The sequence below is a fragment of the Lupinus angustifolius genome, chromosome LG17 (assembly GCF_001865875.1).
Source record: "Lupinus angustifolius cultivar Tanjil chromosome LG17, LupAngTanjil_v1.0, whole genome shotgun sequence".
In the NCBI taxonomy this organism is placed as follows: domain Eukaryota; kingdom Viridiplantae; phylum Streptophyta; class Magnoliopsida; order Fabales; family Fabaceae; genus Lupinus; species Lupinus angustifolius.
Genome location: NC_032025.1, coordinates 3,267,799 through 3,280,192, shown reverse-complemented (window position 1 = coordinate 3,280,192; position 12,394 = coordinate 3,267,799). Strand labels below are relative to the sequence as shown.

Below are 12,394 nucleotides of genomic sequence, written 5' to 3'. Positions count from 1 at the left end.
AAATGATACAAGAGAGTGTTTATATACAATGCCTTGTAAAACAAACAATGCAGCTAACCTAACTATTTCTCTAACAAGCTAATAGACACATGTTATAAAATAATTCAACATGTGTTAAATGTTTGGAATATATAAAATGTGTAAAATATTTAAAATGTGATAGTTTTGTTCTCTAATATTATTTTAGTTTAGTTCCGTCGGGTTTAGATAAGAGCAGTACTAATATCGATTTTAGTAGGGAAGAAAATTATGCCCATTACAATGTTGTTTTTTGAGGCCAAGTCAACAAAATAACAACCATGTTGATGGCGTCAAAAAATCATTTGGTGGAATAACTAAGGTGAGAACAATAATAAAGTAAAGAGAATAAAGTTAGAAGAAGAAAAAAAAGGGAAGGGCCAACATCATAAAATAATTTGAATTGATGAACTGTAGTCTTGCTCATCAAAAACAGAAAACGTAAGAAAAAACTGTGTGTTGTGTTTTGCAAATTTTATACCACATTAATTAAGCTCGCAAATAGCCTGTGAAAACATGGTGGCAAAGAACTTAGTTCCTTGACTTTTTTCAGAATCTCACCCCCTTATGCGCACATTGACTTTTTAATGCTTTGACTTTTTAATTTTCTATGCACTGAACAAGTTTCCCTCCATTCTCAATCCATTGTACCACTCCCATAATAGAAATTCTCCTTCATCAAAATCACGCTTCATTTAATGTTGTTATGCCATAGGGCCGCCACATATGAGAAGATCCTTACAAGAAAAAAATAAATAAATGAGAGAGATTTTGTAATTTTGTTAGTGTCATTTTATAAATGAGTGGAATATTTATCAGGTTAAAAATTAGTGGAATATTTATCCACTATCGTATACACACTTTATTATTTTTTGAAGAGTCAATAATAAATAGATATGAACAGTAAATCAATGACATTATAAAAAAATTTATACTTTCAGCACATTTTTCCTATGTTTAAAGGTTACCTCCCATGCTTTTAATACTCATCTATTTCTTAATAAATGTATTATTTTGTATTAAATTTAAATTTATGAGTTTAATATCTATGTATTTTTCGTGTAAAGACTTATACATAATCATTATATCATTTATTAAAACATAAATGATGTATGATAAAATGATAATGTTACACAATAAATACATACATTTTTCTCTTATTATATTTTTCAGGCATTATATATATCTGTTAGATATAACATGTATTTGTTCGGTTTATAAAATAAATAAATCCAAAATACAAACCGAATCCATAAATTCTTTAGAAATCAATTCTTTAAATTGGTTTTTGATCAATTTTTAATTTATTGATTTGTTATTTAATTTTTGGGTCCATAACCGTATAAACTGTTGTGTGGCTCATCCACACGAGAGACTTGGTAACAATCATCTACACTCTACTCTATCATATAGTCTACTGCTAATAAGGACATGTTAACGTAGTGATGACGAAATGATTGAGTAAGAGTGCAATGAGGGCAGTGGATTTGTAAAGGAAAACTGAAAAGGATTCATAATTTTTACACTATGATTATTATTATTTTTGTACCTTTGGGTCTTAAAACACCAGAAATCCAATGTTAGTTCCCATGTACCTTTCACAATCCATTAGTACGTGGACCCCCAACCCTACCCTTCAGTTTCTGTCTACCCCTATTAGCATTAATGATGTTTAAGATCCATAAATATTAATTTCATATAATAATATGCTAAAAAAGGAGAGGACCTTATTATATAAAGGTGGGTGTAGTGTGGGGCTTTTGGGTCATTACAAGCTACTATTGTGTGTGGTGTTGTGTTAATTAGTAGTATGGGAAGACAACCTTGTTGTGACAAACTTGGGGTGAAGAAAGGTCCATGGACAACAGAAGAAGACAAGAAACTGATTAACTTCATTCTTACCAATGGCCAATGTTGTTGGAGAGCAGTGCCTAAGCTTGCTGGGTTGAGACGTTGTGGCAAAAGTTGTCGTCTTCGTTGGACTAATTATCTTAGACCTGACCTTAAAAGAGGTCTCCTTACTGAAGCTGAAGAACAACTTGTTATTGATCTTCATGCCCGTCTTGGCAACAGGTTTTACATTTCTTTAGAATGAATTGAATTGTCTCTTCATGCATGCATTGTCTTTTCTTTTGTTTCTACCTTGTACCATGTGCATGTTAAAAGAAGGCAACTTGAGGCAAAGTAATTTGAAGTTATTGTATACTTATATATTCTGCAGATGTCATGCATGGTGCTCCCAAATGGTATTTGATCGACATCATTCATTATTAATTTACTGATGATATGCTTGTTTTCAAGACAAAAGTCTTTTGATCAATATTTTTATATATATCATCTTGTTTTCCATGTCTATTTAGGCATAATTTAATATCATTGATATTTACCAAAATGTGTTTATAAAAGAAAACAAAACATACTAATGATTGTTAACTAAGCATAAAAGATACTGAGAAACAATGAGAATATATATACAAGAATATGATAATAAGTTGGGTGAATTACTCTTATTAAGTGGGGGATGAGATCACTTGGAAAGCAAAACAATAGGCATCAAACTAAGGGACAATAATCATACATATAAATATGTTCATTTGATTCTTTATTAAATATATTGTACAATTATTACTTAAAGATACTTTATAGTCCTGCATAATTGCGGTTTTCTTTTCACAATGCCAAAATGTTACTTAATTGGAGATGGAATAGAACAAATTCTGCAACTTAACTTACGGTCATGGGTTTTTATATAGAATGACATTAAATTTTGAATTCCTTATTTAATAGTTAATACCATATACCTTTATCTCTGCATCTATTTCTCAAATATTATTTTTATCTTCTTAATATACACTCGTCAAAGATACATCAAACAACAAAGGGACACCCTACAATAAATATTTTCCTTTGGTACATGATTGATTAGTGTAGTTTCTCTCTCTTTCAGGTGGTCCAAGATTGCTTCGAGATTACCAGGAAGAACAGACAATGAGATTAAGAATCATTGGAACACTCACATCAAGAAAAAACTCCTTAAGATTGGTATTGATCCTGTTACCCATGAACCTCTTAATAAACAAGTTTCTTCTCAGGGAAGTTCATCAGCTGCAGAGAATTTGCCACCAAAAGCTAGCAATGATGACGTTCTCAATTCAGATGAGAATTCAAGCACATCCCCAGCTGAAAACTCTTCTTCTTATGAAGATTCCATTTTGATGGATAGCATTTGCAGTGATGAATCAATAATCAATAGCTTGTGGCTTGATGAAACTCTACTGAATGATGCATTATGGGATATAGCACCTAATAATGCAGATAATATAAATAATAAAGACATGGGGCTACCAACTTGGGAGGATAATTGTGCTTGGTTATTGGAATGTCAAGACTTTGGTATTCATGATTTTGGTATTAATTGCTTCAGTGAGATTGAGTTAAATGCACTGCAACAAACTATAGGAGTGGATAAAAAAGGACACTAGTAAGTGCATGGTTTTTGGATAGGAACTTCCTACCACAGACACTCATTTGTAGCAGATCATAATCAAAATTGGCATACCTATTAAAAAATAAAACCATTTACATATGTCATTATTAAGTTTCTGTGGAATGAAGTTCCTACCCAAGAATTCTATGAACAGGGTAAGCTATCAAATCTGTAAATGTGACAAAATACCATGGACTAAAATTTAGGTTCTTGCTTTCTTGGTGTTGAATTTTATCTAGCATGTTATAGAATATACTTGGTAGGTGGAATGGTGAACGGTAAACCATTCCACTTATGATGTTCCTCACCAACCAAATCACGAAAATACTAAGAAATCCCCAAAATGACACAATATTTGTATTCTTATAAATGCAGTAACCTTTTGTGTATGGTAGGAACAAAAAAATTGTAAATGCCAAAGTACTAGTGGGTTTGCTGACTACACAACCTTTTGTACAAAGATGTTTACTCTGAAAATAATGGTAAATCTTGTTTTATTGTGATTATTTAATCAGCTGTATTCTTTTTTTTTTGTATTATCAATGGTATCTTCTCACCTTTTGGGTAATAAACTAATTCATTTATTAGTAATCGAATTCTTCACCTTTTAGTCATTCTGAGAATCTAGCAGGACTTTACAGCATTAGATCAACACTTTATTGGTTAATGTAGTCTCATTATCCTGTGACATTTACTTTTATTTAAGACATTTGATATAAATGTTTAAGTATGAAGACTGTCACAAAAATGTAAAAACATATAAACTTCATCACATTCACCGTGACAGAGACTTGTCTAGCTAGCCACTAACCAAGTGATTGGATCCTAATATATTCCCAGCATGGTGGTGAGACTCAATTCTATATGTTTCTTCTTGTGCTACAAAGTATGTGGATGGAAAAGAATGCAATAACTCTCTAGCTTTACATAAATTAAACTGAAAAGAAACTTAATGGAGACCACGTTGTCCATTCGGAAAGTTTGTCACGAATATATTTATTCACTTTATCTTCATTTTAGCATAAACTAGTAAAAAGTATAATTAATCTAGTGTCGGTATTAATTGGATAAACAAATTGCGCTTTAAGGAACTTTTTGATTTGTTGTGTATCTCTGGACCTGGTATTGCCCCATTAGCTTATGTATGAAGTGGTGCTTATGATGATGACATTTTAATTAGTAAACATCACGATTAGCCAAATGACTCCATAACCTAACACCCACTAGGATTTTTTCGTTCCACTTGTAATCTTGAAGGAATATTGCAAAGGATACTGAATGACTGTCTTTTGAAGTAGAGTGTTGTGTGCTCTATTTGAACAATTTATTTCCTTCTCCAAAAAAAATATTGGGACAATCCTTTATCCTTTTCTACTATCTTAAACAATGTCTCACTCTACATATTTTAATATAGATGACTCTTTCTGAGTTAGCATAGTTTTTTAGGAAAAAATTATGTTTTTTGTGTTTCCAATGTGGTTCTTCTAATGTACATTTGATTAATGTCTATTAATTCATGATGGAAAAATGTATGTAGTATAAGAGTTTTTATATCATTTATTCATAAATTCATTTTTAATCATGGTTGAGTCTTCAGAAAAAGTTACACAAATTGATGGTAAATAATATAATAATTGTATATAAATTTTAACACTAAAGTACATAGATATTATATCTTAATTTATATCATCAACTATCATAATCATTACACACAACTAAATATATAAAAATTTAGTCTATATTGGTTCATATTAGAGGGGTATTACAATTTGTTTTAGCCCAGATAAAAAAGTCTAATACCTTCAAATTTTCAAAATATAAGTTTTCGGCCTTCACCGTAACTTAAGTGACGAAATGTTTATGCATTTTTTAGAGTGAAAAAATTATGGGTTATTGATAAAGGCCACAAAGATTACCGAATAGATTAAACCTCCTGTTATAATTTTAGGCATAGCAAAGATTCTGAGCGTGTTTATAAGCTAAAGAGCAGGGACACTTTTGTAAGTAAGCCTGTATGTCAACAAGAAACGCAACCGGATGGGGGCTGGAAAAGTTCAGGGATTTGTACTTTGAGCACTGCAATCTTTTGTTCGAAGCCTTTTTCCAACGTAGGGAAGCAAATGTAAACCTATTATCTATTGTGAATAGCCCTCTGAAATAGAATCTTCACCCCCACTTTTGAACGATTTGCCCCATGAATGCGGAGAAAGTCCCTCGCATTTTGAGGTGAGAACAAATTTAATCAAGTGGTGTTAATATATATTTAATAGAGATTAAAACAAGTTAGTTGTCAATTGCTTACTACATTTTTCATCTTTTATCAGGATACGTAGTACATAACTCACTTAGTAGAAATAAGTTTCGATAATATAGACATTTTATAACAATTAGGTGTGGTAGTTAAAACTCATAGAAAACACTGATCAAATTGATTACTCATACCCATAACTCTTACTCGTTCCATGAGTAATATAAATAATATAATTACTGAAGTCGTTTATTTCTGATCATACTCTCAGTTTTTGCTTGCAGTAAAATATCTGGTGGTCCAGATAACAAACACAATTCTACTCAAGTATCAAAAAAGACAATCCTTAAAATTTAAGCCAATAACATTAACATCATCCTTCAAACAAAACTGAAAATGAGAAGGCAAATTCCTAGTCCAGCAAGTGCAAAGCAACGAGAATCATGAGTTGGTACATCCCTAAGCAACCAGAGTGCTGGCGGTTGTTGATTCGCTGCAAATGTTAAAAAGTCGTTAGTAGTGTGTGCATATACAGTGAAATGCACCAAACGAGGAAGCATTGGAGGGAAAAAGTAAAGTTGTTTGGATCTCAATTGTTTTTCATGTTTCCCTTTAAAGTGTGAGGGGTGAAATTGAGAAGATCCAAATTCTAGGTAAGCTTTCAAAGGATCATAAAAAATGTGGACAACAATAAATAACTCATAGGAAATAACAACTAGGCAAATGAACATCAGAATATTAGCAAGTATCGCCTATTGAAAAACATTCTTGTGATCTCAGTTGAAACTCCATCTTCCTTGGCAGAGAACAGTCCAACTGGGAAATGGATTTGCTGCCATCACAAAAAATGACTGCATGCAATCTCAACCATTAACAGTTGTGGCAAAAGACAAAGGGAAAATAAAACTTAAGTGTCAATAGCTGGATTCTTTAATGCACCAACAGATCCAAAGATCCAAGTTCGGATAAGAACAATATGAAAAATGCACTTCCACAGTAATATGAAGCCAGTGAATTCAATTTTTGAAAGTTTGAGTTAAAACATGGTAAGCCACATAAAGATTGTGCACTCTGATAAAAAGTACATAATGAACATAGAAAAAGCAGACATCAGAATGTGATGAAAAATGACCCATTGAACAACACTCTTTTGCATATAAGTACAACATAGAATCACAGTTAAAATAGTCATCATCGTTGGAAATGGCCATTTAAAACTGGGAAATGGATTTGCTGCCGTCACATTAAGTGACTGCATGCAATCTCAACCATAATTATTGTGCCAAAAGAAAAGTGGAAATAAATGTAAACATGTAAAGTCGATATAGATTCCAACTTAAAATAGTCATCATCTTCAGATGTGACAATTCAAACTGGAAAACGGATTTGCTGCCGTCACAATAAGCAACTGCAAGCAATCTCAAGATCACGACCATAATCATGTTGTGCCAAAAGAAAAAGTGAAAATAACATCACAGGGGAAAGCAGCAGCATCATAAATGCACCACCAACTGCAGCCAATTTTGTATTGTGGATCATATCCAAACAAGTGCAGTTATATGAAAATAAACATAAACTGTAACATGAAAGAAACAAATTCAAATTTCGATAGTGCCTTGTGGTACAACTAATAAAACTGTAGAAAGGTTGTGCACTCTGATACAACAAACAGCATAAAAAGTGGCAGCTAAGCAAACACAGACATCGGATCATTCAAGATAGACCATTGAAAAACACACTTACGCATGCAAGTCAACATAGAATCAAAGCTAAAAATGGTCCACATCTTCAGAATCACAATAAGCAACTGCAAGCAATCTCAAACACAGTTATTTTGTTGCAAACGAAAACGTGAAAATAAAGTTTGGAATTGTGAGCTGCATGATCCTTGAATACACAAATTTAATCGAGGTTCAAATGAAAGTGTTTCAATAAGCAAATATATAATCAGCAAACACATGTATACGCAAACAATATACAAATCAAAGGAACACAAAATGTAAAGTGTTAGAGGACACATACTACTTCCACACAGGTGGGAGCTTCTTAGTTTTCTTGTAGTAACGAGCAAGACGATGAATTCGGCTCTCGACAAGGATCAACCTGAACTTAGAGTCCTTATCCTTTCTGTTCCTCTCTAAATGCTTCCGGATCGAAACAGCTTTCTTAATCAAATGATACAAATCCTCTGGAATCTCAGGAGCAAGTCCTACATAGCAATAAAAACACAATATTCAAAATCTTGAACTGAAACACATAAATAAATATATATGAGAATTGAAAGGAGAAAGAATAAACCATAGGCTTTGAGAATGCGGAGGATTTTGTTGCCAGTGACACTCCTGACCTGAGCAATTCCGTGAGAATCTCGGAGAATCACACCAATCTGCGATGGTGTCAAACCCTTCTTCGCAAATTTGCATATATTCTCTTCAACCTATTAATAAATCAACCAGAATAAAATAAAAAAATTAAAAATAAATAAAAATTTATGAAACAATTTACGAACGTAGTTAGTTACATACATCTTGAGAAGAGGTTTTGAGCCAGCTAGGTTGTGTTCTCTTGTATGGTAAAGCAGAAGCGGACATACCCTTACTGTAATGAAATCAAAACAAAGAATGTGAATAATTAAATGTAAATCAAAGTGAATGAAATTGAAGAGAAGGAAGAGGTAGTACGAACCCACTACTATGCATGCGACCCATGATGCTTAGCTTTACGGCGGTTACTCACGATCTAGGTTTGATGCAGATTCGGTGGATGCTTAGTACAAAACCCTAGTTTAATACGTGCTTTTATAAATGAATTATTGAAGGGCCGTTTGTTTATGGATGAAATCGCGTTCCTTCTATGCACAGCCCAAGTTTGGTTGGAACTCACAATGCGGGTAATATTGGAAGCTGGATTTTAGCTCATGCGGCCCAACGATTTTTTTGAATTTTAATTATTTTAATACTAATTTGGTAAGGTTTTTTATGTTGATATCATTTTCATTATTCATGTGTTTGATATCTTCAAATCATAAATAAAATTAATACGTTGGATGATATGATAACCGTTTAGAAAACTTAAATTGAGGATACTTAGATATTGAACTATTTTTTATTATATATTTTTATACATACATAAAATTTATGCAAACAATAAAAGTTTAATTTTGGAAACTCGTGAAAACAAATATAAAAGATATTGTCTCCTCAAACCATACAAAGGACATTTCTTTTTCTTTTTGGTAATTTCCTTTTTGCTTTGCTAACCCAATATTTCAAAATCATTAATGCATTATTAGTAACATTCAAAAAAACTCTATTTATTTACATATTAATATTACACTAAATTACATATCATGTTATTAGAATGAAACAAAAATTATTTGTTCAAGAATTCATGCATCTAAGATAAAATGGGAGGACAATATCAATTAATTTAAAATGTATATTTTACAATTGCACTATAAAACAAGTCGTACCCAAGTTCATCATTTAAATTCAATTACTAAACTTTTATGCATTACAAGAAAACATATATTGAAGTAATAATCAATATGTACAAACTTATTTTGAGGTAAAGCACATGATATAAACTTTCACAAAAGAAAATTAAATGAGTACATACTATATAATAAATAGGTGGGATTAGCCAAAAAAGTCTAATAACAAAGTAAAACTACACATCACCAAATTATTCATATTTGTTTCAGCCATTTGAAGTAGACAACATAATTAAAAGAATATTTCAACAAGGGATGTTTGTGATAATAAACATCACAACACACATGGGCTTTAATGATATATTTAAAAAAAATAAGCTCTTAATCCAAGACCATCAATTCACAATGCAAGGAGAGAGAACAAGACTAAGAAGTGAAGCCTTTATTATAAAGATATGAGGAAGTAGATATTAAAGTACATCAAATGAGGTTTAAAAGGGTGACTCATGTGATGAGAAGTTACAAACACAAAATAAGACACCAAAGAGTAATTAATTCCAGTTAACATATAATAAGCAAAGAGTCACACAAAAAAATCATCTTATGCTAATCCATCACATGTCCAACAATCTGGACGAGAACATTGTCAAGAATTTAGGTCGTTACTTAGTTTTTACAAACAAAATTGACATTATCATGACAAAAACAATACATCACAAAGTGATATGGCAAACACAATAAAAAAACGAACAATCACACTAGAGTCATACAAAGAAAAGGTATATGAGATCATATTCTAAGCCGGATAGGAAAGACCAACTCTGATACCACTGTTGTAACACACTGTTTTTGCAACTTAGAAATTAGGACTTCGTTATAAAAATGTGATCAAAATTTATAGAAAATTAAAGGCAACATGTTCGAAAGTCAAAGTGAATTTAAAATTCCCTTTCTTTAATATAAGATGCAAAAATATTCATTATTATCACTACCCAAAAATGATGTATTACATTCAACCTCAAAACTATGATTTATATAATTATCTATTTGTTTAAGTATAGCTTTACAAAATCATTAATTTATCTTAATATAATGAGTATAAGAACATCATGTATGCAAAAAGAATCATTCTTAAGTATTTTTCATAAATATAACTTATGCAAAAATTAGTTCCAAAGACCAAGGGTGTTCCTAAATCAAAGCTAATAATCTCAATATAAACAAGCTATTTAACCAGACATCAGCTAAGTTCTTTTTGTCTATATTTCCATCAATGGATATTCATAGAGAAACTGCAACAAACATGTTTATATAAATAGTATAGACAAAAGAAAAGACCAAGAAAAGGGAGTAAGAACCAACTACGGCGATCACAGTGTGAAATTACTTAGAGAAATAACATTAAAGTGAGACACCCTATAACAACATCATAAACGAACAATGTCAAACATATGTAAATGATGCATGAAGTTAGCGTCTTATACAAAAGGATATTCACATCCACAATTAATATATTTTTTATGTAATGCAGTATGTAATTTCACCAACCAATCACCACCAAAAAATACAATATTCGAAGGCCAGGATCCTAGTGGGAAAGTAACCGGGAGTAAGATATCCTTAACAATGGCAAGTAACAATATCAATTATTTTCCAATTACCTCTATTAGAGGTGCTTAGTGGTAAGCCCAGTCCGTTTCATGACTCCTCTCTACCAATCATGAAATATACAAGGGGTGTTAGAGACCGCTTAGTTTGTACGTAGGTCTATCCTGATCATACGGGTAATGAACCTATACCCTTAGTGGAATGTCCCATCTAAGAAATCCCTCAAAGCTTCTTGACCAATCACTGTCATTGTCGCACCTATCCAAATTTCAATGATATTTCTATCACCATATCTTTCCATTTTCTCCAACTCCAACTACAAGACGAAAGTTAGCCCATTAAATCTTTTAATCAAGGTTTTCATAAGTTTTATTTCCACAAATATCACATAAGTTAGTCATCTTAGCTCCAATGCATTTCTATCATGCCAAGTCAAACGGACGATCTCAAGTGCTAATTTAGTGATCAAATATCATTAGTTAAAACCATAAATCTCACTACACTTTCAAGTGTGTGACTAGCCATAGGCCACCAATAAATTCAATCTTTCCAAAAATATTACTTAAGTTAGTTGTCTCAGCCCAATGCATTTTTACTATGACATGTCCTCAAGATGAGTTCAAAACACTAACTTAGTTATCCAATATACGAGCAATACCTCAATTTCAAACTTATGTATTTTCCATTTCAATATAACAATTCAACAATCAATAACATAACCATTACAGTTAAAATATTTCTAAATTACAATATTGTCACAAACATTTAACACATAAAACAATTATTAATTTATCACAATACTCAGATGCATACAAACATAATTATCTAACAACATTTAATGACGATGTAATATCATAACCGACTACCTCGCATTATAATACACAAAAACAAATTCATACATGTATATTTTCAGCACAATCAAATATCTAAGACTCTATACATCGTCCTGAAAAAGATTAATGACTCTTACGTGGAAAACAAGTTTCCATTGGAGTTCTTAATCTACAAGACTCTCCTACTTTTGAGAGAATCAGATATGAAAATCTTCAATGAAATACTCTAAGATCACAATGGTCATCTCCATCACCTAGGTTTACGTAAGCTCTTTGTCCAGCAAACAAACTAGATCTCTTGTTGTCTCCTTCAACTTTAGAATCTCTTCTCATACATATGTCAATAACATTTAATAAACAAATCAAATTCTACTCTAATTAAAACTAACAACTAGACTATTATTGATGAATAATTTATAAATCAAAAGTACACATAGGAGTTCCAATTAGTGTACAATAGAAATATATCTAGCATACCATGTTAGCATTGAAACTGTATCATAAACAATAAATAAACACTTCAACACTATTACTATTGAGTTACAAAACCACATATAAAATCAAATTGAAATGTACTTTTATTTATTTCCTTTTTGTAATTGTTGTTACTCATAAATATGCATATACACTAAGAAAATGATATTTCAAATTTTCAGATCCAATGTAAGTAGTAATTAAACTAGAATATATTAAGATATATAATTGTTGAGTGTTTAAAGGGTTTGAAGGAACAATAAATCACGATTCCTACAATTTATTAAATTTAT

General features: G+C 31.4%; 2 protein-coding genes across 2 annotated transcripts; one reads left to right on the top strand and one right to left on the bottom strand.

Annotated features, from left to right (window-relative positions):
• Nucleotides 1,813–3,965, top strand: LOC109331941 (protein ODORANT1-like). Its single transcript, XM_019566749.1, has 2 exons — nucleotides 1,813–2,091; nucleotides 2,966–3,965. Exons 1-2 carry the CDS (start codon nucleotides 1,829–1,831, stop codon nucleotides 3,498–3,500), a joined length of 798 nt encoding a protein of 265 aa, XP_019422294.1. The 5' UTR covers nucleotides 1,813–1,828; the 3' UTR covers nucleotides 3,501–3,965.
• Nucleotides 6,086–8,544, bottom strand: LOC109331939 (40S ribosomal protein S13-like). The gene is made up of 5 exons (XM_019566748.1): nucleotides 8,439–8,544; nucleotides 8,279–8,351; nucleotides 8,052–8,190; nucleotides 7,776–7,962; nucleotides 6,086–6,246 (listed from the first exon to the last, which is right to left on the bottom strand). Exons 1-5 carry the CDS (start codon nucleotides 8,459–8,461, stop codon nucleotides 6,213–6,215), a joined length of 456 nt encoding a protein of 151 aa, XP_019422293.1. The 5' UTR covers nucleotides 8,462–8,544; the 3' UTR covers nucleotides 6,086–6,212.

Excerpts from the sequence above, each read along its gene's own strand:
- LOC109331941 (XM_019566749.1), top strand. The coding sequence starts at position 1,829 with ATGGGAAGACAACCTTGTTGTGACAAACTTGGGGTGAAGAAAGGTCCA. Across the intron at positions 2,092-2,965 it reads CATGCCCGTCTTGGCAACAG|GTGGTCCAAGATTGCTTCGA; the intron begins GTTTTACATTTC and ends TCTCTCTTTCAG.
- LOC109331939 (XM_019566748.1), bottom strand. The coding sequence starts at position 8,461 with ATGGGTCGCATGCATAGTAGTGG. Across the intron at positions 8,352-8,438 it reads GGTCGCATGCATAGTAGTGG|TAAGGGTATGTCCGCTTCTG; the intron begins GTTCGTACTACC and ends ATTTCATTACAG. Across the intron at positions 7,963-8,051 it reads CCGCATTCTCAAAGCCTATG|GACTTGCTCCTGAGATTCCA; the intron begins GTTTATTCTTTC and ends ATTGCTATGTAG.